This window comes from Larus michahellis, chromosome W, assembly GCF_964199755.1.
Source record: "Larus michahellis chromosome W, bLarMic1.1, whole genome shotgun sequence".
Lineage (NCBI taxonomy): Eukaryota > Metazoa > Chordata > Aves > Charadriiformes > Laridae > Larus > Larus michahellis.
Window position 1 is genome coordinate 17399898 of NC_133929.1, and position 25750 is coordinate 17425647.

Genomic DNA, 25750 nt, shown 5'->3' on the forward strand with positions numbered 1-25750 from the left:
TCTTTAATGTCCGGGTCACCAATATGTCAACATATGAAAACATCACACAACATTTGACCTTGATATCAAAATTCTTCAGAGATCAGAAGCAACCACTAAAAATAGGCAAGATATTTATATAGCCCATAATAGCAGATTCCTATATATTACAGGCACCTCTCAGCGGAGACAGGCCTGAACCAAAACCTCAGGTCTGCACATCAGACCAAAAAAAGAAAACAAATAAACAAAAAACTGAAGTTCTGCCTCAGATCTCAGAGCCAAGGCTACCAGGAATGTTCCTGGTTCTGCTAAAGACTTCGGTGCTTGAGTGTTTGGTACTCTTCGTGCTACAGAAAAGGAAAAAAAAAAGGGAAAAAAAGCGCTCTTCAGTCTGAAAGTGAGCACTAAAGTCAGCTTGCCATGTGAATGAAGTGAGGGAACCCAGAGGAACAAAATCTCAGCAACATACTGCTATCTTTGGGTAAACATTTGTTTGCAATATCTTCTTAAATTAATACTGTTGACTTCAGTGATTGACAATTGCACCCCATTTATCACTGACAACTAAAATTATTTTTTCAGCTGTGGATCATGTTAATTGTGGAAGCCAATAGGAAGGAATGTGAGGTAAATTGTTTCAATACCTTTAGTATATGTGATGACTTTACCAGACTTGCAGTACTGTATTTACTGTACCAAAAGGTCATGCTCTATATTTTAAAGGTAAACAGTGAACTTTCTGCATCAGTCACACTCCTGCAAATCATGTACAAAAATATTTTTAGAAAAGGTAATTAGATTTTTTTTTAAATTAACCTTAGTTTCAGATACTTGAAAGAAGGCTTTCAACTTTAACTGACACATGTAAACCAGCAAGGATTACAACTATCTCATTGGAAAACAAAGCAATTTAGTAAAGATGGACTAAGGCTATTATAATTTACATTATTGACAATGAGTGCTCATTTCTTTCTCTGTAGCAAGGTAAATATCGAGGCAATGATGAGATTGCATTTTTCATTCCACTGTTAAATAAAAAAAGCAATTTCCCAGATATTGCAGTTTAATCAGTTTTAATTTTAAATGGTACAATCCCATTCACATCTTGAATCTTACAAAGACACCATACATGGGAATGCTATAATAAAATAATTCTGATATAGTTACAAGCATTAAAAATAGATAATTTTGATACTGGCAGAAATGCGGTCTTTGAAAGGTATACAATAACACTATGTAGAAGTTCAAAAAATGGAATCTACTTGTAATTTGGAGGCATAACCTTCTCTGAGGATATGCTATTAAACATGGGAGTACACAAAGCCTGCTATGAGATGTACGTGAAGCTTTTGTTTCAAAAAAATAGCAAGATGCACATCAGTGGAAAATGGGTATGTGCTTTCAAGTAAATGAGATAAGGTGACACAGGAAAGGAAATGCTATTTTAGCATATGCTAACAGGATGCAGAATGGATTAATCTCTATAAAAGAAATTTTTAAAGTGCCAATCAACACACAGTAGGAATTGCTGCTTTAAAGGAACTGTGTCAAAGTTGACAGGCCCAAAATGTAACCTACCATAAAATTAAACTTTTTACAAAATGCCCTTTTGATCCTGAAAAATCTATCAACCTTCCAAATCCAAGACTGTCACATTGTTAAAATACCAAGTACTTTGCCGTGTGATTTGCCATTAAACTTGGTTTGGTTTTGAAACATGTATATGCAAGTCATGATTTTGCTCTCTCCTCCACACTGTCTTTGGGACTATGCAAGATATGAATAGCATTTAGACAGTACCAGATCCTTTGTTTGGGATTTTCATGATTTAGCATTTCAGTTAGGGGTAATTTATAAAAAAGCTATAATATGAGACTTCTGTATTCCAACAGTAAATGTCTCCTTAGAAAGAGGACAGTTCTTCATACATCAAAGTTGCCAAACCACAAAAGGATTTATTTTTGTCTTGTTTTACTTAATACATGCAAATACTTTCCAATGCACACTGAAATACAATAAATTATAGTTACATGGCATAGTGATAAAAATGAACAACAGCATTTCACTATTTCAAGGTGACAGGTAAAAAAGAAGTGCTGTGATTGCTGGTTTTATTTTTTTGTCAGTTTTAGCTCACAATCTAATCGTGAGAATTCAGAAAATTAATTGTGAATTGCTTTCCTTGTATTGCACGCAAGCATAATAAAGCTACAATTCACACCTCTTATTAGCACGTGGGCAGGTTCTCAAATATAGATATAGATTTTTCATGTGAGATGAAATGTTTCTGTGCTTAGAAATTAACTATATAATAGCTTTTTATTACAAATATGCTCCTTAACAAAACCAGGCTATTTTCAAGCAATGAGTCCCTTCATTCCCATAAAAGCAGTATGGCTGGGCATGGATTATCTGTTATCCCTCCTCTTCACACCCTCAGTTCTTAATTTTCCATAATTATCCCAAACCAGCACAGGACCTTTTGCTAAACACTTCTGTTGGGTTTACTGTAAACCTGTCAACCAGATGATTAAAATCTGTCCCTTCTGTTCTTCCCACCTTATTGCCATAGAAAACTGGAGCTGCACAGACTACTGTTAGCACCAATATTCACATTTGAACATCTGCCTTTTCTAGACAGTTTCAGTGATTCAAAAATGAAGGCATATTTAAGACATCATAAATGGAAGTGCTCAACGTGCTTGATGCACAAACATACACTCCACAAACAAGGCTGTCCTGAATATATTCCATCAAAACCCACCAGAATACCACATATTACATTTTCCTATGAAATCTAATGAATGAAAAAGCAGTATATACAGCATACTTTGGCTTCTCTAAATATAGATGTGATAAAAGCTAAAATATATTATAAGCAGCTAGTATTAAGCATAAATGTCTCATAACTAGTTAAATTAGAAATGATCTTCAGTCCAACCCACACAATGAAGTTAGTCAGTGTGCCCATGAGGGCTGAGGACTGAGAAGGGTAATGATCTTTTTCAGTTTCTTCACCTAACAGAATTCAGCAGCCCTACTTGATTTCAGGGGTCCTTTTCAACTGCAGATACCCTTTGAACTGCAGGGTATGGGTTTTTATTTTCGCATAAGATACGGGACTCTCTCTCATCCTCATGTTAACCTGGGCCCTGGATGACTAACCCTACAGCCGACACAAACAGATGTTTTTATTTGTTTGAACTATTAGGGCAAAGGGCTAATAAGCTAATGAAAATTCTTTCAAGAGCTATCAAATGAGGCATGATTAGCAGCTTTTCAGTTCCTATTTATATGAAACAAAAGAATTAAGAAAATATTCCGAGTTTACAAATCTTTCATTTCCATCTCAGTCTTGGTAAGAGGCAGCTTTAAAAATAATAAAATGAAAAAAAGCATACCTCAGGAGCTGAATCAGCAACTCCCGTCCGTCTCAGCAGTGCTGTACTTCCATCAGCTGTTACAACTTGTGTTGTGAGCATCTCTTCTACTCAAACAGTGGTTGATAGGATAAGATTAAGTTGTCTCAGCAAGCTTTTGTTTTTCTCATAGTATTTTCCTTTGCTCAACTTCTGTAGCGTTTTTTTGGTATATGTACTTTGCTGTGTCACTTCATTTAAAAAGAATTTCTAGTCATATAAACATGTCCCCCAGTTTAACATTATGGAATAATTGTATAAAGATTATTCCAACCGCTGTTCCAGCAATAAACCTGCAATATCTTTCAGATATATTTCTGGAGTAACAACATCTTGCTGTGGAAATAAATCAGCCAATTTTTGTAAGTTTCTATTTTTTATATATATATGTACATGTGAGCTATGTATAATTTAACAATGCTTATGCAGTAATATTTGTTTTTATCTAGGAGGAAATAATTTATTTTGAAGATTACAAATCAAGGTAATACACCATGCTCCCAATCTGGCTACTACTCAAGAAATCCAAACTTAGCCACTCAAGTCTACACAATGTTTCTTTTTCTCTCTCTTTTTTTTTTTTTTAATAATGGGAATAATGTATAAATCACAAACAGTATGAGTTCCTCATGTCAGCAGTTGTCCACTTGAATGGGTTGACTTCTGTGTATACACTGTATTTTTAGTATAAAATCAAGATAATATGGCAGTTAACTAATACTTTCAACTATAGTAAAGATACAAACTTTTGTAATATAAATTAATTGCCATTACAAAAAGGCAACTGTATTAACTAATAAGGTACAAAAATCTGCAACTTCTATAAATATAATGAAATGCAAGAAGTTAACTGAAGTAATACATCACAGATTTTTGTATAGCACATTTGACGAGGCAAGCTAAGATACACATGGAGCATTATACAGCAAGAAAGAATATAAAAACCCACTAAAATTTAACTTTTTTCCATACAAATGCTAGAAGTACAAGTACAGGACACAACATGGAAGCAATAAGATTATCAGCTCAGAGTGGGTAGACAAAGAGGTCTTATTGACAAGTTGTAAAGCATTAGGCAGTAGACAGAAGCTTGTCAAAACCAGCTGTTGTTGGATACTGATTAATAATGTTTTCATTCTGACAGCTGAGACACCACAGACAGCCACAGGTGTGAGAAGCGGCCCAATGTGGGCACAGACACACACAAAGTAATTTAACAAATGTCTAAAGAACATTAAAGCACAATATCTCTTTTTAAAAGACAATGTTCGCTCCTTAATGAATTTGCATATAAAGTAGAGCCTAGTGCCCAAGTTTATTTCATCTAAATGATGAACACATGTGAAAAGTTTTTAAAAAAAGAAAAAGGAAAAAAAAGAATCAATTGAGATTGGTGATCTGAATAAAAACTGCATGGTGCTTACATATTCTACCATAGCCAGAACATTCAAGAACATTTAGACAAGGAATTGTGACATGAGCAACTGTGAACATTTTTAATCCCTCCATAAAAAAGTGAAGGTGTTTACAGACATTAAAAAGGTACGCATCCATTAAGTCCATCTGCAACATAAAACCACAGAACAACTACATTCAAAGTGAAGTTAAGCATTGGTCTTAGCCTTAAGAGCTATGAGGTATTTTTTCGACCTGTGGTGAGGAATGATCACTATAGTAGTAAGAAAAAGCATATTCAAAATCAATTTGGAAAAAAAAAATCACTGCTCCTGTGCAGTTTGCATTTTCCTAAAGAAAAACATTAAGCATCAAAAGGTCCTAGTCTAAGCGGACATTGGTGTACACCAAAACCATATTCTCATTGACTAGTTGGACCTTTTGTATGTTAGTTATGTAGCACCTTCCAACAGTGCATAGTTAGGAAATTATGACCAAAATATAACTCAGGAACTCTAAAGTCTTTGGACCAGACTTGCTGATGGTATAAGTACAGTTCCAAGAATGCAATACAGTTGGGCTTATTTTCACTTGTACTTTTCGGTCCACAACATATGGGAAAGAAGGGAAAAAACAGTGGAAAAAATTTCTCTCATCTTCTAACTAATGCTCAATGAAAGAGCAGTAGAAGCTCTGAATCTCTTTTTACCTCCCCAAACTGCCTGTCTTCTCTGGGAAATAATTCTCTCACTCCTCCCCACCACTTCTTATTTGTCATTGTCCCTAAACAGGACAGAAATCCAGGGACCTTGTGGAAATCTGGGGACTCTGTAACCTCTAAGCTCATGTCAGCTAAGAGAGAGAGTTTGGAACTGTAAATCAGATCCAGTTCCTCTTTAAATCCAGGCAAAGGAACCTTCTTAACCCATACAAGAGAAACTGATGGGCAGCTGGGTCCCATCTAAACTGTGCAGAGATAACTGGAACCAACATAAGGCTCCTCTCTGTATTTTAAAATGAACAGTTCCAGTTCTTGGGTATTTACAAGAGTATGAGGAGTGAGGCGATTGGCCTGGCAGGAAAGAGAAGAAAAACAAAGCAAGAAGAGATGCCCTTTAGGCTTTCTGCCTATTCTATCACAAAATTAAACAAGGAGCTTACCAGTTTTCTAATCTGTGGAAATTGAAAAGTAAACAAAAAAAATTATAAAAACATTTTGTTTAACAAAAAATACAATTGCAAGTAATAGAGAAATGGCTTTTATAAGCCTTTAAAAGCTGATCCTTTCTATTTTCTTATTCCCAAATAGTGAGAAACTGCAATAAACTTTAAACTTAAAAAATAAACGCTCAGAGTGAAAAGATATGTTGCTTAAAGCCCTGAAAAAGAGAGTTACACGTTTCAAAACACAAGCAGAATTGATGAGGAACCACTGACACATCACTACAGTTTGTGTTTGTAGACACTCATGCATGAGGGTAGCTGAATGCACAAGGCACAACATTTAAGGTGTATACCGGTCCAGTTACTGATCTGCACATACCTTGTTGCGACTGACTTAATGGTGAACCAGTGACCTGGCATGTTTCTTTAATGGACAAAATTGGTTTATAAGGTTTTAAAAGTCAACAAAAGGCAGCCAAAAAACTGCAAACCTACAATGCAGAAACCTTGGAAAGAGGAAATATGCACTGTTACTGGAACCAAATGGGATTTTTCCAAATGTATTACAAATGTTGTTTCCAATTAATACATTTTTGTCTTTGCAACATTTAGCCCAGAGGAAGTTTGAAAGAACAAGTTATAATCCCTTGAAAAAAGAAGCTTATAGTACAAACACTGGAAGGCCCTTAATTATAGTATAGATGCCTTGGCACTGTTACAATAATAGTAGTACTCTATGAGTGAGTGATACAGGAGGCAATCCTTATTTAATATCAGTCGTACTTCTAACTAGTAATAAAGCCTCCACAGCTAAATTAACAGCTATTTGCTTTGCTTCTCTTATGGAAAACTACTTTCAATTAAAATTATTACTTTATCCAATTTTTGTGTATTTTCTAAAAATATTGTTACTTAGACCACCTGCTTATGTCACCTATTCACAAATACTGTTACCCACACATATCTGTGTGCTAATTTCCCTTTCAGGAAAATTCCAGCAAAATAACGGTTCTGCCTTTGACAAGGTTATGCTGTGACTTTAGAAGAGGACTCAACTAACATGTCAACTGTGTTTTCATTTAGTAAAACTTCAGACCCACCTTTGCATTAACATGAAACTCCTTGCCTTTAAGGCATCCTATTAAGGTTTTCAGTGGCTGTGCTTTCCAGACTGTAGGGTCAGTAAACAAGCTAATACAAATTAGTCTCACAAATCCTTAAGACATAAGTTATTTTTTAAAAAACAAGGTATCAGGTAGAATCCCTGCTTTACAGACTATGTTATTTTTGTGTGTGCAAAATTTCCTATCAAGAATGATGGTAATGCAAGAAAGCAACATATAGCATGCAGAACTAGTGGTAAACCAAGAGGAACTCCCTATTTCAGTAGTGTAGACAACTTAACTGGAAATAGTCGTGTACCTGATTCACAGAATATTTAACAAAAGGACATTCTGCACTGTGTATGAACAACATATCACAGCACAGTCTTAATATCACACCATAATTAAGCTGTGAGAAGAATGAGCAGGTACAGTGATGCCTGGAGAACTGCTCTTCTCTCGTGTTTCACATTCTTGAAGGTTCGAAGTCTCTCTCTTCTAACAAGTTTATAAGAAGGGAGAAGCTGTCTTTTACTGCCTCCATGTCATCTAAGGAGCAGGGTTTAAGAATCCAACGCTTTCCACGTGCAAGTGGCTCAAGTTCAAAATATTTTTTGATCTATTAAGAAAAAAAGACACCAATGTATTAATATTATGACAACACACTGTCTCATCTAAAAAAAAGCACCACCCAAAACATAAAAAAACAACATGTAAAAGATCAGGATAATAATTGTTAGAATATTACATGCAGCTGTTCTTATAATACAGGTTATATGATGTGACATGAAAGTGTTTTCTTTAGGGGTGAGTGACCTGCTTGGAAGCTATCATTTTACCCATGCATTTAACAGCATGGGAGGTCTGGGGAAGAATTATACAAACTTAAGGCAAATAGGAAAGCACATGAAGCAAGTGTTCAAAAACATAGCCAAACCAGCAAAAGCAACTCATAAATTTTAGGTTACATTTGTACATTAATGTTAAAGCCATATGCTTCATCATACTCTCATTGGTAAACACTTAAGATGCAGAATTTGTTTCTTAAATTAATTTTGTTTTTGAAATTAAACATAGAAGACTAGCACACTAATGTGATTAGAATAGTAATAAGTATTATATGTGAGACACGATGGTTTTCTATGATGGTCTTTGTTCACAATCCAGCATGTTCCAGCAGACTTCAGCTACTACCAATACCTAATAATGCCTATAAAGAAGGAAGCCTTTTAATGAAACTAATTCCATTTTTATTTCTGCAGCATCCATGCAACAAGGAGGAATAAGAATATGATGCAATATAGAATTGTAAGTTTTAAGGTGATTATAAGCCTTTGACAAAATAACTGAGGAAGATGCAGTTTCTTGGAAAGACCAGTCGTCACTGACGCTAATTACACCAACTGTCAAAGCAGAAACACAGACCCACAGAAAGACTGAGAAAGAAAAGATTTTCATTTAGTAATATACTCCAATCACTTTTCAAAATAGCACGTACAATATAGAAAAACATATTTTTGATCCTATTAATGCCTTTTAGGAGAAGACAGCAGTTTGCAGGTTATTTTGGTCCACAGATTACCGTTTTCATAAAAATTTTAGTCTTTGATACTATTTGATCCAAAAGTCTACTCAAGTTTGACTTGTCAAAACAGACATTTAGTTTTTACATCCAAAATTATATCCATCAGTACTTACTATTGTCAACATACCAACAGAAATATTTAGTGCTGACTTAGCTTGCACATTCCTGTTCCTTGTAATTATTGCCAAATAGTCTTAATTTTCTTTTATCACAGACTGAGCCACAAATATTGAAAGCAACAGGAACAGTTATTTGTATTGTGGTAGGCAGTAAAGGCCCTAGACATGCAACTGGAGCCACACTGTGAGAGGCTCCATGTGCAGGGGAGAAAAAAAAAATGCTTCCAAAGCCCAAACAAGCTGCAACATCTCTATGCAGCTCTTATAGAATCATAGAATCATAGAATTGTTGAGGTTGGAAGGGACCTTTAAGATCATCGAGTCCAACCTTTAGCCTACCCTGACAAGAGCCACTTCTAAACCATGTCCCTAAGTGCCCCATCTACCCTTTTTTTAAACACCTCCAGGGATGGTGAATCCACCACCTCCCCGGGCAGCCTATTCCAATGTTTAATAACCCTTTCAGTGAAAAAATGTCTCCTAATATCTAATCTAAACCTCCCCTGACGTAACTTGAACCCGTTTCCCCTCGTCCTATCACTTGTCACCAGGGAGAAGAGGTCAGCCCCCATCTCTCTACAACCTCCTTTCAGGTAGTTGTAGAGGGTGATAAGGTCTCCCCTCAGCCTCCTCTTCTCCAGGCTAAACAACCCCAGCTCCCTCAGTCGTTCCTCATAAGGTTTGTCCTCCAGGCCCCTCACCAGCTTTGTAGCCCTTCTCTGGACACGCTCCAACACCTCAATGTCCCTCCTGTAGCGAGGGGCCCAAAACTGAACGCAGTACTCGAGGTGGGGCCTCACCAGTGCCGAGTACAGGGGGACGATCACTTCCCTAGTCCGGCTCACCACACTATTCCTGATACAGGCTAGGATGCTGTTGGCCTTCTTGGCCACCTGGGCACACTGCTGGCTCATATTCAGCCGGCTGTCAACCAACACTCCCAAGTCCTTTTCTGTCGAGCTGCTTTCAAGCCATTCTGCCCCAATCCTGTAGCACTGCATGGGGTTGTTGTGTCCCAAGTGCAGGACCCGGCACTTGGCCTTGTTGAACCTCATACCATTGGTCTCAGCCCATTGGTCTAGCCTGTCCAGATCCCTCTGCAGAGCCAACCTACCCTCAAGCAGATCAACACGCCCGCCCAGTTTAGTGTCATCTGCGAACTTACTGAGGGTGCATTCAATCCCTTCATCCAGATCATTGATAAAGATATTAAAGAGAACCGGCCCCAGTGTCTATATAATGTCTATACAACATATAGTGTCTATATAGTGTCTATACAACAGTTTTGTTTATCTAGTAATGTATTCTAAGAAGAAACCAACTGTAGTTGTATCAACTCACATAAATCAGAATTCAACTGTGACAATGCATCAGGAAGGGTTTATTGTTTAGAAAGGAATTTCAAGCAGAGCTTCTGGTAACAAATATCAGGAAAAAATGGTGGTTTTGAGATGGGAACTTCTACTTCCCACAGCTAAGATACAGGTGAAACCTATTAAAATCTATTTCCAACAAAGCAGAATTGTATCAATAACAATCTGCAAACATTTGAAAATGAAGCACGGTACTTGACATTCACTTCCCCTCAAATTTCAGAAAACACACAAGTTGAAATAAATGAGACTTCAACAACCAGTATTTTAATATTAGCATACTTACTTTTAGCATTCCTATCTCAGTGCCATATTAGTATCTGATATGTTAGCATGGTTATACTGATCAGAACCTAAATACTAATCTCTATAAGGGATATACTGCAATGTCTCCTGCAGCTGAAGTGACACCAAATTGAGTTTACCCCCATTATGTTGTGCAATTTGGTATACTACAAATATAGAAGTTGTTTAGCTTAACTTGCTTAGCATTAGTAGCTAAATTTGCTGAAGCCTTAGGCCGCAAGCTGTGAGCTTTCACCTAGTGTCGCCACCACAATTTCGGGATTTTTGACAACGGGATGGCCTACACGGCACTGAACTTAGTGGCATCTAATGGGAAACACCTTTATCAAAGGGGGAAGAGGGTTTTTGCCCAAGAGATTGCGGGGCTGATTGACAAGGCTTTAAACTAGATGTGAAGGGGGAGGGGGATGATAATATTAGGCTTGTCTGTGACAAGCAGTGGGACATCACATCAGGGTTAGAGGGATGGGGCGCTAGGAAGGCCTTCGACCTGTTGCCCTGAGGCATGCTGGGGATGCTACATCACAGCCAAAGTCTTATGGAGACAAGCCAGGGGCTCCTGAGGTAGTCCGAGTCAGCAGGGAAACACCCAAGAAACACCACAAGGGGTGCTCCTCTAAGAAGGTGTCATAGCCAACAGCCCAGCTGAAGTGCCTCTACACGAATGCACACAGCATGGGCAACAAACAGGAGGAGTTGGAAGCTACCGTGCTGCTGGAAAGCTACAACATAGTGGCCATTATTGAAACCTGGTAGGACGAATCCTATCACTGGAATGTGGCTATCGATGGCTACAGGCTATTCAGAAGGGACAGACAAGGAAGGAGGGGCACAGGTGTTGCCCTTTATGTTAAGCAAGGGATAGAGTGTGAAGAGATGTCCCTAAAGAACAGCCAAGAGGAAGTTGAAAGATTATGGGTAGGAATTAGAGACCAAGGCAACAAGGGGAACCTTGTGGCTGGTGTCTACTACAGGCTGCCTGATCAAGGGGAACCTACTGATGAAGCCTTCTTCCTCTAACTACAGGAGACATCGCGCTCGAAGGCTCTTGTCCTGCTGGGGGATTTCAACCACCACGACATCTGCTGGAACAATCCAGGAGGTTCCTGGAGTGCCTCGACAATAACTTCCTAAGACAGGAAATAGACAGCCCTACCCGAGGGGATGCCATACTGGACCTCATAGTCACCAATGCCAGTGAGCTCATCAGGGATGTCAAGGCTGGAGGCAGCCTGGGCTGCAGTGACCACGCACTGGTGGAGTTCACAGTCCTGAGGGATATGTGCCAGATGAGGAGCCTAGTCAGGACCCTGAATTTTAGGAAAGCAAACCTCCAGCTCTTCAAGGAGTTAGTCAATAGGACCCCCTGGGAAATGGTCCTCAGGGACAAGGGGGCAGAACAGAGTAGGCAGATCTTCAAGGACACTTTCCATAGAGCACAAGAGCTCTCGATCCCCAGGTGTAGGACATCAAGTAAGAAAGGGAGGAGACCAGCATGGCTGAGCTGGGACCTGCTGGTCAAACTAAAAGGCAAGAAGGAACTGCACAGGCAGTTCAAGCAGCATCAGGTGTCCTGAGAAGAGGACACCTGCTGCCCTGTTATGTAGGGACGAGATCAGGAAGGCCAAGGTGCAGCTGGAGCTGAACTTGGCAAGGGATGCTAAGAATAACAAGAAGGGCTTCTACAGGTACGTCAACCAGAAAAGGAAGGTCAAAGAAAGCGTACCCTCCCTGATGACCAAGAATGGCAAACTGGTAACAAGAGACGAGGAGAAGGCTGAGGTTCTCAAAAACTTTTTTGCCTCAGTCTTTACTGCCAGCCTCTCTCCTCACGCCTCCCTAGTTGAAGGACCGCAAGACAGGGACCTGGGGGACAAAGTCCCTCCCACTGTAAGTGAAGATCAGGTTCATGACCACCTGAGGAAGCTGAATATACACAAGTCCATGGGACCTGAGGAGATGCATCCCAGAGTCCTGAGGGAATTGGCTGATGTAGTGGCCAAGCCACTCTCCATGATATTTGAATAGTCATGGCAGTCAGGTGAAGTCCCTGGTGACTGGAAAAAGGGAAACATCGCACCCATTTTTAAAAAGGGGAGAAAGGAGGACCCTGGGAACTACCACCCTGTCAGCCTCTGTGCCTGGGAAGATCATGGAACAGATCCTCCTAGAAGCTATGCTAAGTCACATGGAGGACAGGGAGGTGATTCAGGACAGCCAGCATGGCTTCACCAGGGGCAAGTCCTGCCTGACCAACCTAGTGGCTTTCTACAATGGAGTGACTGCATCAGTGGACAAGGGAAGAGCAATGGATATCATCTATCTGGACTTCTGCAAGGCCTTTGACACTATCCCCCACAACATCCTTCTCTCTAAGTTGGAGAGATATGGATTTGATGGGTGGACTGTTCAGTGGATAAGGAACTGTCTGGATGGTCACATCCAGAGGGTGGTGGTCAATGGCTCGATGTCCAGATGGAGAGGGGTGACAAGTGGTGTCCCTCAGGGATCCGTACTGGGGCCAGTGCTGTTAAACATCTTCATCAGTGACATAGACAGTGGGATCGAGTGCACCCTCAGCAAGTTTGCAGGTGACACCAAGCTGAGTGGTGTGATCGATGTGCCAGAGGGACAGGATGTCATCCAGAGGGACCTGGACGAGCTAGAGAGGTGGGCCCGAGCAAACCTTATGAAGTTCAACAAGGCCTAGTGCAAGGCCCTACACTTGGGTTGGGACAATCCTCATTATCAGTATAGGCTGGGGGATGATGTGATAGAGAGCAGTCCTGTGGAAAAGGACTTGGGGGTACTGGTGGATGAAAAGCTGTACATGAGCCAACAATGTGCACTTGTAGCCCAGAAGGCCAATCGCATCCTGGGCTGCATCAAAAGAACTGTGGCCAGCAGATCGAGAGAGGTGATTCTCCCCCTCTACTCCACTCTCGTGAGACCCCACCTGGAGTACTGTGTCCAGCTCTGGAGCCCTCAGCTCTAGAAGGACATGGACCTGTTGGAGTGGGTCCAGAGGAGGGCCACGAAGATGATTCAAGGGCTGGAGCACCTCTCCTACGAAGACAGACTGAGAGAGTTGGGGTTGTTCAGCCTGGAGAAGAGAAGGCTCTGGGGAGACCTTATAGTGACCTTCCAGTACCTGAAGGGGTCTACAAAAAAGCTGGGGAGGGGCTGTTTGCGAGGGCACGTAGCAATAGGACGAGGGGCAATGGTTTTACACTAGAGCAGGGTAGGTTTAGATCGGACATTAGGAAGAAGTTCTTTACAATGAGAGTGGTGAGGCACTGGAACAGGTTGCCCAGAGAGGTGGTGGAGGCCCCATCCCTGGAGACATTCAAGGCCAGGCTTGATGAGGCTCTGAGCAACCTGATCTAGTTGAAGATGTCCCTGATTGCTGCAGGGGGGTTGGACTAGATGACCTTTAAAGGTCCCTTCCAACCCAACACATTCTATGATTCTAGATATGTTGAACTTTTACTTAGTCAAGTAAAAGAAGGCCCCAGAGCTAGATCGAGCCAGAAGGAAGCTACATTCATTAACAGCAGCTGCAACCTTAGAGATAAGAAAAGAAATGGTCCACCTAGAGACAATGAAAGGACCCAATGAAGAATGGGAAGACCCGAGACCCTAATATTACTACTGGTCCAAATTGTCGCCTGAGGGGTGGAGAATTTAGATTGTAAGAGTATAATTGCCCAGGGATTTCTTTGTTCTAACTCCCTCTTCTGAGGTGCCCAACTCAAGCTGTAGTGCTATTAATAAAAATGACTTTATAGAAGAATCTCCTTTCGGCTTATTGATTCAGCGGAAACCTAGAGTCAAACCCTGTTATGGTGGCTGGCATGCGTAATTTCCATAACAGTTAATTAATGGCACTGATCATAGTATTGGAGAAGCAGGGTAAGAAAGCTCTCTTGCCTGTTTCAGTAACAGCCTCCTTGACTGCTAAATAAGGGGAGGAAGTAAAAGCTGCACAGAAACATAACAAAGCAAGGTGTCAGTGAAGCTAGCTGATAGAGCAGCCTGCTGGTGTTAAGCTGACAGATATGGCTGAGTAATTTGAGATGTTTCAGACCCACAACCCAGAGGATGTCCACCACACCCTCTCTACTAGAAGACTATTGTCATAAGATCCTTGAGCTCACTGAAGTCTGTCCACAATCTTATTGAATTAAGGCTATACCATATGAAAAACTGATTAGGAAAAGGTCATTACACTGTAAGGAGTGTACTTGGGTTTTAAAGCATTAAATATCTAAATTTCTATTTCATCAGTAAACCAGCATAAATTGATCGCGTGGGAGAGTGCTGAAAGACTGCCCACCCGTCCAGGAAGTAATGGTATCTACTCGTAAGAAGACCATGGCATCCATGGGCTCCACACCCACCAGCTCTGATGCAACCTCTCAGACGGAGCTCCTGTGGGAACATGCTGCCACACAGACATCAGGCTGCAGGGTGTGCCCTGCTCTTATGCCAGTGTCGGATGGCAGTGGTGGGCATGCCTGTGGGAGATGTGCCCAGGTAGAGGAGCTCCTCCGCTTAGTGATAGAGCTCAGGGAGGAGGTAAGCAGGCTGAGGATCATCAGGGAATGCAAGAGAGAGATGCTTGGGGTAGAACCCTGCATCCCATGACAGAAACCAAGCAGGCAGACAGAACCTCTGCAGCAGAGAACTCCCTGTCCTCTCTCCACCCAACTGAATGTGGTGACTTGGAGGACAGGGAGCAATGGCAAGAAGTTCCTGCCCGGCGCAACAGGTGCTGCAGTCGTGACTGACCAGCAACTACCCTACCTTCCCAGATACCATTGTGTAACAGGTACAGTGCTTTGCAAGGGAACCTGGACAATGACGAGCATGGTAGTTCTCCTACCTTGGAGGTGTCAGCGAGGTCTAGTCAGACCTCCCCCCGCATTAAAACCTCTGCGGTAAAGAAGAAAAGACGGGTCCTTGTCATAGGTGACTCGCTACTGAAGGGAGCGGAAGGCCCAATATGCAGACCGAACCCGCTACATAGGGATGTCTGCTGCCTCCCTGGGGCCCAGGTCAAGGATGTGAAGAGGATGCTTCCTTCCCTGGTACAGCCCTCAGATTATTACCCACTTTTGATCTTTCAGATAGGCAGCGATGAGGTAGCGAAAAGAAGTCCAAGGGCAATGAAGAAAGATTTCAAGACCCTGGGATGGCCGGTCAAGGGATCAGGAGCACAAGTTGTGTTCTCCTCTATCCCTCCAGTTGTGGGGAATGATGAGGGGGTAAATAGGAGGAGCCAGCAGATCAATGCCTGGCTCCGAGCCTGGTGCTACCAGCAGGACTTTGGGTTCTTTGACCACGGCCTGATTTACAAGACGCCAGGCTTGCTGGTAACAGGCAGAAATAGCTTATCTTGCAGGGGGAAAAGGGTTCTAGGACAAGAGTTATCAGGGCTCATTGAGAGGGCTTTAAACTATATTCGAAGGGGGGTGGGGATGCTACTGGGCCTGCCTGTGAGGTGCCTGGGTGTAGTAGCTCAGCATTTGTGGGGGAGCGTGCCAGTATTTCCGAGAGCCAGAAGGCACACCACATCTCAAGGGTCAAAACTACACACACAACTCCCTCTCTGAAATGCTTATACACCAATGCACGCAGCATGGGGAATAAGCAGGAAGAGCTGGAGAGCTGTGTGAGGTCACAGGGCCATGATCTCATTGCAATTACTGAGACATGGTGGGACAGCTCACATGATTGGAACGCTGTCATGGATGGCTATGTCCTTTTCAGGAAAGACAGGCCAGCAAGGTGTGGTGGTGGAGTTGCTCTTTATGTGAGAGAACAATGGGAATGTATTGAGCTCTCCCTGGGGGTGGATGAAGAGAGGGTTGAGAGCTTGTGGATAAGGGTTAAGGGGCATGCAAATATGAGAGACACTGTTGTAGGTGTTTATTACAGGCCACCTGATCAGGATGGGGAAGCTGATGAGGCCTTCTCCAGACAGCTGAAGGTAGCCTCATAATCACAGGCCTTGGTTCTCATGGGGGACTTCAATCACCCTGATATCTGCTGGGAAGGCTACTCAGCCAGGCATGTACAGTCCAGGAGGTTCCTCCAGTGCATTGATGATAACTTTTTGACTTAGGTGGTGCAGGAGCCAACAAGGAGAGGAGTACTACTGGACCTGGTACTGACAAACACAGAGGGACTGGTGGAGGACATTAAGGTTGGGGGCACCCTAGGCTGTAGTGATCATGAAAAGATAGAGTTCAGGATCATGGGTACTACGCACAAAACAACAAGAAGTAAAATCGCAACCTTGGACTTCAGGAGGGCTAACTTTGACCTCTTCAAGAAACTGCTTGGAGAGATCCCATGGGCTAGGGCTCTGGAAGGCAAAGGGGCTCAAGAGAGCTGGTTGGTATTCAAACACCACTTTCTCCAAGCTCAGGATCAGTGCATCCCTAGGAGCAAAAAATCAGGCAAGGGAAGCAGGAGACCTCCATGGTTGAGCAGGGAGCTTCTGAAAAAGCTCAAGTGGAAGAAGGAAGTTTACAGTAAGTGGAAGAAGGGGCTGACCCCTTGGGAAGATTACAAGAATGCCACCAGAGCGTGCAGGGATGAAACAAGGAAAGCCAAGGCCTCCTTGGAATGAAACCTGGCAAGGGATGTCAAGGTCAACAGGAAGGGCTTCTTCAAGTATATTGGAGGCAAAAGGAAGACCAGAGAAGTTGTGGGCCCTCTGTTGAATGAGACAGGTCCCATGGTGACAGAGGATGCGGAGAAGGTGGAGTTACTGAATGCTTTCTTTGCTTCAGTCTTTACTGCTCAGGCCAGCCCTCAGGAGTCCCAGACTTTGGAGAAAGTAACAGGGAAAGTCTGGACAAAGGAAGGCTTCCCCTTGGTTGAGGAGGATCAAGTGAGAGACCAATTAGGTCAATTGGATATCCACAAGTCCATGGGTCCCAATGGGATGCACCTGAGAGTGTTGAGGGAGTTGGCAGAAGTCATTGCTGGGCTGCTCTCCATCATCTTTGAAAGGTCCTGGAGAACAGGTGAGGTGCCTGAGGACTGGAGGAAAGCCAACATCACTCCAGTCTTCAAAAAGGGCAAGAAGGAGGACCCAGGGAACTACGGGCCGGTCAGCCTCACCTCCATCCCTGGAAAGATGATGGAACAGCTCGTTCTGGGCCTCATCTCAAGGCATGTGGAGGAAAAGAAGTCTATCAGAAGTACTCAATATGGATTCACCAAGGGGAAATCATGTCTGACTAATCTGATAGCCTTCTATGATGGCATGATTGGATGGACAGATGAGGGGAGGGCAGTGGATGTGGTCTACCTTGACTTCAGCAAAGGCTTTCGACACCGTCTCCCACAGCATCCTCTTAGGGAAGCTTAGGAAGTGTGGGCTAGATGAATGGACAGTAAGGTGGACTGAAAACTGGTTGAAAGACAGAGCTCAGAGGGTCGTGATTAGGGGCACAGAGTCTAGTTGGAGGTCAGTGACGAGTGGTGTTCCCCAGGGGTCAGTACTGGGTCCAGTCCTGTTGAATATATTCATCAATGACCTGGATGAGGGGATAGAGTGCACCCTCAGCAAGTTTGCTGATGACACAAAGCTGGGAGGGGTGGCTGACACACCGGAAGGCTGTGCCACCATACAGAGAGACCTGGACAGGCTGGAGAGTTGGGCGGAGAAAAACCTTATGGAATTCAACAAGGGCAAGTGTAGGGTGCTGCACCTGGGGAGGAATAACCCCATGCACCAGTACAGGTTGGGGGCTGACCTGCTGGAGAGCAGCTCAGTGGAAAGAGACCTGGAAGTCCTGGTGGACAACAGGATGACCATGAGCCAGCAATGTGCCCTTGTGGCCAAGAAGGCCAAGGGCATCCTGGGGTGCATCAAGAAGTGTGTGGCCAGCAGGTCCTCCCCCTCTACTCTGCCCTGGTGAGGCTGCATCTGGAGTACTGTGTCCAGTTCTGGGCTCCCCGGTTCAGGAAGGACAGGGAACTGCTGGAGAGGGTGCAGCAAAGGGCTACCAAGATGATTAGGGGACTGGAACACCTCTCTTATGAAGAAAGGCTGAGGTATTTGGGTCTCTTCAGTCTGGAAAAAAGACGGCTGAGGGGGGATCTTATCAATGCTTATAAATATTTAAAGGGTGGGTGTCAGGAGGATGGGGCCAGTCTTTTTTCAGTGGTGCCTGGTGACAGGACAAGGGGTAATGGGCACAAACTTGAGCATAGGAAGTTCCACCTAAACATGAGGAGGAACTTCTTTGCTTTGAGGGTGGCAGAGCACTGAACCAGGCTGCCCAGAGAGGTGGTGGAGTCTCCAATTCTGGAGACATTCAAAACCCACCTGGACACGTTTCTGTGTAACCTGCTCTAGGTGACCCTGCTCTGGCAGGGGGGTTGGACTAGATGATCTCCAGAGGTCCCTTCCAACCCCTACCATTCTGTGATTCTGTGATTTAGTAAAACAAATTTTGTAGAAAAATTATTTATTTCAATGTCCAACATTGATTAAAATTTATTTTTTACTATTTCTCGGTGCGTAATCAAAATATAACAAAATCAGCAATGTGCTGTCATCATTTTCCACACCTAAGGAAGAGTTCAGAGTATCTGCATTAACAGTCCTTAAATGAATGCTGAAATTAGTGATCATTAAGCAGTGGCTTTTGAAATGGTAAGTTTTAATAATGGCATGAAAGCACAACTGCTTCTATTCATATGAGTAACAGCTATTTTGTTCATACCTACAGAGAAAAAAGATTTGCTAGACAACTTGTCTCTAATTCAAATATAGAAGAATAACACTAATCAGCTTACAAATAATAAATAATTAAACCAGAAATAGCTCATAAGTGATCTTCCACAACACAAGGGACACTGTGTGGTATGTTACTATATTTCCTCATTTAAACTTCACACTACGATGGAGTTTTCTGTATTGGGTTTGTGTGGCAAGGTTTTGGTAGCAGGGGGGCTATAGGGGTGGCTTCTGTGAGAAGCTGCTAGAAACTTCCCCTATGTCCAACAGAGACAATGCCAGCCAGCTCCAAGATGGACCCACCGCTGGCCAAGGACGAGCCAATCAGCAACAGTGGTAGTGCCTCTGTGATAACATATTTAAGAAGGGGAAAAAAACCTGCGCAATTGCAGTCAGAGAGAGGAGTGAGAATATGTGAGAAACAACTCTGCAGACACCAAGATCATTGAAGAAGGAGGGGGAGGAGGTGCTCCAGGTGCCGGAGCAGAGATTCCCCTGCAGCCTGTGGTGAAGACCATGGTGAGGCAGGCTGTCCCCCTGCAGCCCATGGAGGTTAACAGTGGAGTAGATATTCACATCCAGCCCACGGAGGACCCCACACCAGAGCAGGTGGATGCGCCCGAAGGAGGCTGTGACCTTGTGTGAAGTCCACGTTGGAGCAGGCTCCTGGCAGGACCTGTGACCCCATGGAGAGAGGAGCACACACTGGAGCAGGTTCCTGGCAGGACTTGTGACCCCATGGAGAGAGGAGCCCATGCTGGAGCAGGTTCCTGGCAGGACCTGTGACCCCATGGAGAGAGGAGCCCATGCTGGAGCAGGTTCCTGGCAGGACTTGTGACCCCATGGGGGACCCACACTGGAGCAGTCTGTTCCTGAAGGACTGCACCCCGTGGAAAGGACCCACACTGGAGCAGTTCATGAAGAACTGCATCCCATGGGAAGGACCCATGCTGGAGAAGTTCATGGAGAACTGTCTCCTGTGGGAGGGACCCCACACTGGAGCAGGGGAAGAATGTGAGGTGTCATCCCCATGAGGAGAAAGGAGCAGCAGAGACAATGTGCGATGAACTGACCGCAACCCTGGTTCGTGGTCCCCCTGCACTGCCTGGGGGGAAGGAGGCATAGAACTCAGGGGTGAAGTTGTGCCCAGGAAGAAGGGAGGAGTGTGGGGGGGGAAGTGTTTTAAGATTTAGGTTTTTTCTCATTATCCTACTCTGAATTGCTTGGTAATAAATTAAACTAATTTCCCCAAGTCAAGTCTGTTTTGCCCGTGACAGTAATTGGTGAATGATCTCTCCCTGCCCTTATCTTGACCCACAAGCCTTTTGTTATATTTTCTCTCCCCTGTCCAGCTGAGGAGGGGGAATGATAGAACAGCTTGGTGGGCACCTGGTGTCCAGCCAGGGTCAACCCACCACATTTACAAAACCCCAGAGCTTTGCAAGCAGGCTCTACTACTTTGAAAGTTCCAGAAAGAAGTTTGCAGACACAAATATTTTCCAATTTACTATAACTTCTCCCCCCTTTAACTCAGATGTCATTCAGTTCTAAAAACAAGTAAGTTTTTTCAGACTTAAAAAGGAACCCTTTTTACATGTAAGAGATAAAACAACTACACAAAAATAGACCAACACAATCAGATACCCAACACTGTTTATACAGTTGAGTTTTCTACTGGAATACCCTCAGCTCTCCATTTGTGTTCATTTTGTTTCTCTAGTTGCTTTCTCCCCCGATGGCCATCATTCACACTTATTCCCTACCAGATTTTCTACGAGGATGCACACTAACCACTAAAAATGCCTGAAGGAAGCTGAAAATGTCTAAATACTCACCTAGGTAGTTCTTAGATAATCAGTAGTAACTATTTTACAGGTCCCTTCAACTGCACTAATACAAAGCGGGTGAGTTTCTAAGAGGAGCTCTTTTGTCTTCCCCTTACATAAATGGTGAAAAACTTTCTGCCTGTTCATGGATGCCAAAGCAAAATATAAAGACTCAAACATGCTTCGGATGTCTGACACATTAGATGTGCATTTACATACTAGCTTTGCATTTTTAAGTGTTTACATTGGGATTGCTAAATTTTTAAGATATAAACTTAGAAGAAAATACCAACAATTGAATCCACATAATTTTAAGACTTCTTTACTACTATTTTACAGGATCTCGGTGTATGTTTTAACTCCACATGTGGGCCTTGTTTTATAGAGCTGACATTGTATTTATGTCGCATTCTGAAGTTAATAAAATATAACAATACACATTTGCAATTATTCCCACTCTTCCCACGCTCCGCCTTCTAAGTCCTATTCTGCTGGCACAATACACTAAGCATATGGTTATCGAATGTTGCTCAACCTACATGCTCAAACAGTCAAGACACAATAAAAGGATTGATGCCCAGAACCTCAGCTGGTGTAAATTAGCATAGCATCATGGAACTAAGGTTACCAAATCGATCTACTTCAGCTGAGTAACCAGGCCCTGCTGAAAGCTTTTACATGTTCTGTTACTGAACCTCATCTATCCAATTCCCAACACACACGAGAATAAAACATATAGGAAAACTTAGATTCTGTAATATACGAATACAGAGTTATTTCTATCTATTGCTCAACATGAACAAAAAGCTGCTTGAATACAGGCTCTTTAGGAAGAACAGGCAGGGGAGACCAGGAGGGGATGTCATCCTCTATGTCAATTAACAGTTGGAGTGCACGGAGCTCCACCTGGGGATGGATGAAGACCCAACAGAGAGTTTACAGGCCAGGATTAAAGGGAACGCAGGGGCAGGTGACATTACAGGGGGGGTCTGCTACAGACCACCTGTCCAGGATGATAGAGTGGACAATGCCCTCTATAGACAGATAGAAGTATGTCATGGTTTGGGCCAGATATTGGCCAATCACAGATGCTCTCCCCCACCTCTCGCTCCAAGGAGAGGAAGAAGAGAGATAGAGAGATTTATGAGTTTAGAAGAAACTAAGCTATTTTAATGAAATATTAATAATATAAAAAAAAGGAAATAGATACAATATATACAAAATCATATCAAGTTCCCAGGAAGATGTCACTGGCAGGCACTGGGGAAGTCACAGACTGGACTTAGCAACAGATGGCAACTGGATTCAGGAACGCACAGATCAGGATCAAAGGCAGAAGACAGGGTCCTCCTCAAATATCAGCCATTGAAGAAAAAGAGCCATTGAAGAAAAAGAATCCTGACCCTTTGATCCCTCAGCTTTTATACTGAGCATGGCAGATGGGATGCAATACCCTATTGGTCAGTTTGGGTCACCTGTCCTGTCTGCTCCTCCCCACACGTGCGACCCCTCCACGGGGCAAACAACAAAGTCAGCTGACCCTGGTTGCTACAGCAACAAATATAAGCAAGAGCCTCTCTACACATCCCCTCCCCAGCATTAACTATAAACATAGGTCACATCACTCCAAGAACGAACAGTTTTCTGCACAACATGCTGTCAACTTCAGAGAGTTAGAAGAGGCTTAGCCAAGAAGCAAAACCGCTGAACAGAAAGTTGGCTCTGCTCCACCCCAAACCAGGACAAAGTGGCATAGCATTCACAGGCCCTGGTCCTCACAGGGGAATTCAACCACCCTGATATCTGTTGGAAGGACAACACAGCGGGGCACAAGCAATCCAGGAAGTTCTTGGAATGTGTCGATGACAACTTTCTTCTTCAAATGGTAGAGGAGCCAACAAGGAGAGGAGCTATGCTGGACCTTGTCCTTACCAACAAGGAGGGGCTAGTGGGGAATGTGAAGCTCAAGGGTAGCCTTGGATGCAGTGATCATGAAATGGTAGAATTCAAGATCCTTAGGGCAGTGAGGAGGGTGCGCAGCAAGCTCACTACCCTGGACTTCAGGAGAGCAGACTTTGGCCTCTTCAGGGATCTGCTTGGCAGGGTTCCATGGGAAAAAGCACTGGAGGGGAGAGGGGCCCAAGGAAGCTGGTTAGTATTCAAGGATCACCTCCTCCAAGCTCAGGAGCGGTGCATCCCAACAAAGAGGAAGTCAGGCAAAAAAAGCCAGGAGGCCTGCATGGATGAACAAGGAGCTCCTGGACACACTCAAAAGCAAAAAGGAGGCCTACAGAGGGTGGAAGCAAGGACAGGTAGACTGGGAGGAATACAGCGAAACTATCTGAGCAGCCAGGGACCAGGTGAGGCAAGCTAAAGCCCAGATAGAATTAAGGGACATCAAGGACAACAAAAAAAAATTCTATATGTCAGAGATAAAGGGAAGACTAGGGAAGATGTGGTCCCTCTCCAGAAGGAAACAGGAGACCTGGTCACCCAGGATATGGAGAAGGCTGAGATATTGAATGACTTTTTTTCCTCCGTCTTCACCGGCAAGGGATCTAGCAACACCGCCCAAGTTGCAGAAGGCAAAGGGACAATGAGGAACTGACCACTGTAGGTAAAGAAAGTATGAGACCATCTAAGGAACCTGTAGGTACAAAATTCCATGGGACCTGATGAAATCCATCCGTGGGTCCTGAGGGAACTGGCAGATGAAGTTGCTAAGCCGCTTTCCATTATATTTGAAAAGTCGTGGCAGTCTGGGGAAGTTCCCGCTGACTGGAAAAGAGGAAATATAATGCCCATTTTCAAAAAGGGAAAAAAGGAAGACCCGGGGAACTACAGACCGGTCAGTCTCACCTCTGTGCCTGGCAAGATCATGGAGCAGATCCTCCTGGAAACTCTGCTAAGGCACATGGAAAATGAGGAGGTGATCGGTGATAGCCAACATGGCTTCACCAAAGGCAAGTCATGCCTGACAAATTTGGTGGCCTTCTATGATGGGGTTACAGTGTTGGTGGATAAGGGGAGAGCAACAGACGTCATCTACCTGGACTTGTGCAAAGCATTTGACACTGTCCTGCATGACATCCTGGTCTCTAAATTGGAAAGGCATGGATTTGATGGGTGGACCACTTGGTGGATAAGGAACTGGCTGGATGGCCGCACTCAAAGGGTTGCAGTCAACGGCTCAATGTCCAAGTGGAAACCAGTGACGAGTGGTGTTCCTCAGGGGTCAGTACTGGGACCGGTGCTGTTTAACATCTTTGTCAGCGACATGGACAGTGGGATTGAGTGCACCCTCAGCAAGTTTGTCAATGACAACAAGCTGTGTGGCATGGTCGACACGCTGGAGGGAAGGAATGCCATCCAGAGGGACCTGGACAGGCTTGAGAGGTGGGCCCGTGTGAACTTCATGAAGTTCAACCAGGTCAAGTGCAAGGTCCTGCACGTGGGTTGGGGAAATCCCAAGCACAAATACAGGTTGGGAGGAGAATGGCTTGAGAGCAGCCCTGAGGAGAAGGACTTGGGGGTGTTGGTGGATGAGAAGCTCAGCATGACCCAGCAATGTGCGCTTGCAGCCCAGAAAGCCAACCGCATCCTGGGCTGCATCAAGAGAAGCATGGCCAGCAGGTCAAGGGAGGTGATTCTGCCCCTCTGCTCTGCTCTGGTGAGACCCCACCTGGAGTACTGTGTCCAGCTCTGGGACCCCCAACATAAGAAGCACATGGACCTGTTGGAACGGGTCCAGAGGAGGGCCATGAAGATGATCAGAGGGATGGAGCACCTCTGCTATGAGGACAGGCTGAGAGAGTTGGGGTTGTTCAGCCTGGAGAAGAAAAGCCTCCAGGGAGACATTATAGCAGCCTTCCAGTATCTGAAGGGGGCCTACAAGAAAGATGGGGAGGGACTTTTTACAAGGGCATGTAGTGATAGGATGAAGGGCAATGGCTTCAAACTAGAAGAGGGTAGATTTAGATTAGATATAAGGAAGAAATTTTTCACTATGAGGGTGGTGAGGCACTGGAACATGTTGCTCAGAAAAGTTGTGGATGCCCCATCCCTGGAAATGTTCAAGGTTAGTTTGGATGGGGCTTTGAGCAACCTGGTCTAGTGGGAGGTGTCCCTGCCCATGTCAGGGGGGTTGGAACTAGATGATCTTTAAGGTCCCTTCCAACTCAAACCATTCTATGATTTTTTGATTATTTTTCATTCGAATTCAAAATTTTAATACTGAATTTTACCAACACAAAAAGGCTTCCAACTCACTCTGATTAATCTGTTAAAAACAAATACAAAATGCAGGCAGTCACTTATATTACCAGGCTGTATTGAGAGAATTTAATGGATAAAAAAATTTTCATCCATTGCTGTTTTACCGAACAATTTTGCTGGGAATAAAAAACCCTGTAATAACACATGTATATTATATCTTATTAAAAGCTGCACAGCCATGTCAGTATTGTCACTAATCTGATTTTTTCAGACATTTACAGGATTAAACAAGTACTACTGCAAGAGGGTGAGTGGTGGAGGTATGAATTAAACTAAAATTACCTAATTTGCTGAATCCATGTATTAACCACAAGAAATGGTTCATTCATTTATCTCAAATCTGCATGGACAAGAAATGCAGTAATAACAGGAGATTGGGGTTCCCCATATTCATATTGCAAATGTTTCATTGAGCTGTGATGCTGGGATTACATTTTTGGAC

General features: G+C 43.5%; 1 protein-coding gene across 3 annotated transcripts in view; it reads right to left on the reverse strand.

Annotated features, from left to right (window-relative positions):
- Positions 1–1046: 1046 nt before the first annotated feature.
- The window catches only part of LOC141735567 (ADP-ribosylation factor-like protein 15), a 261530-nt gene continuing 236826 nt past the window's right edge, over positions 1047–25750 (reverse strand). For all 3 annotated transcript variants that reach the window (XM_074568567.1, XM_074568568.1, XM_074568569.1), the window contains one exon: positions 1047–7682. In XM_074568567.1, coding sequence (XP_074424668.1) covers positions 7530–7682 — 153 coding nt within the window. In that variant the 3' untranslated portion in view covers positions 1047–7529. The remainder of the gene's footprint in view (positions 7683–25750) is intronic.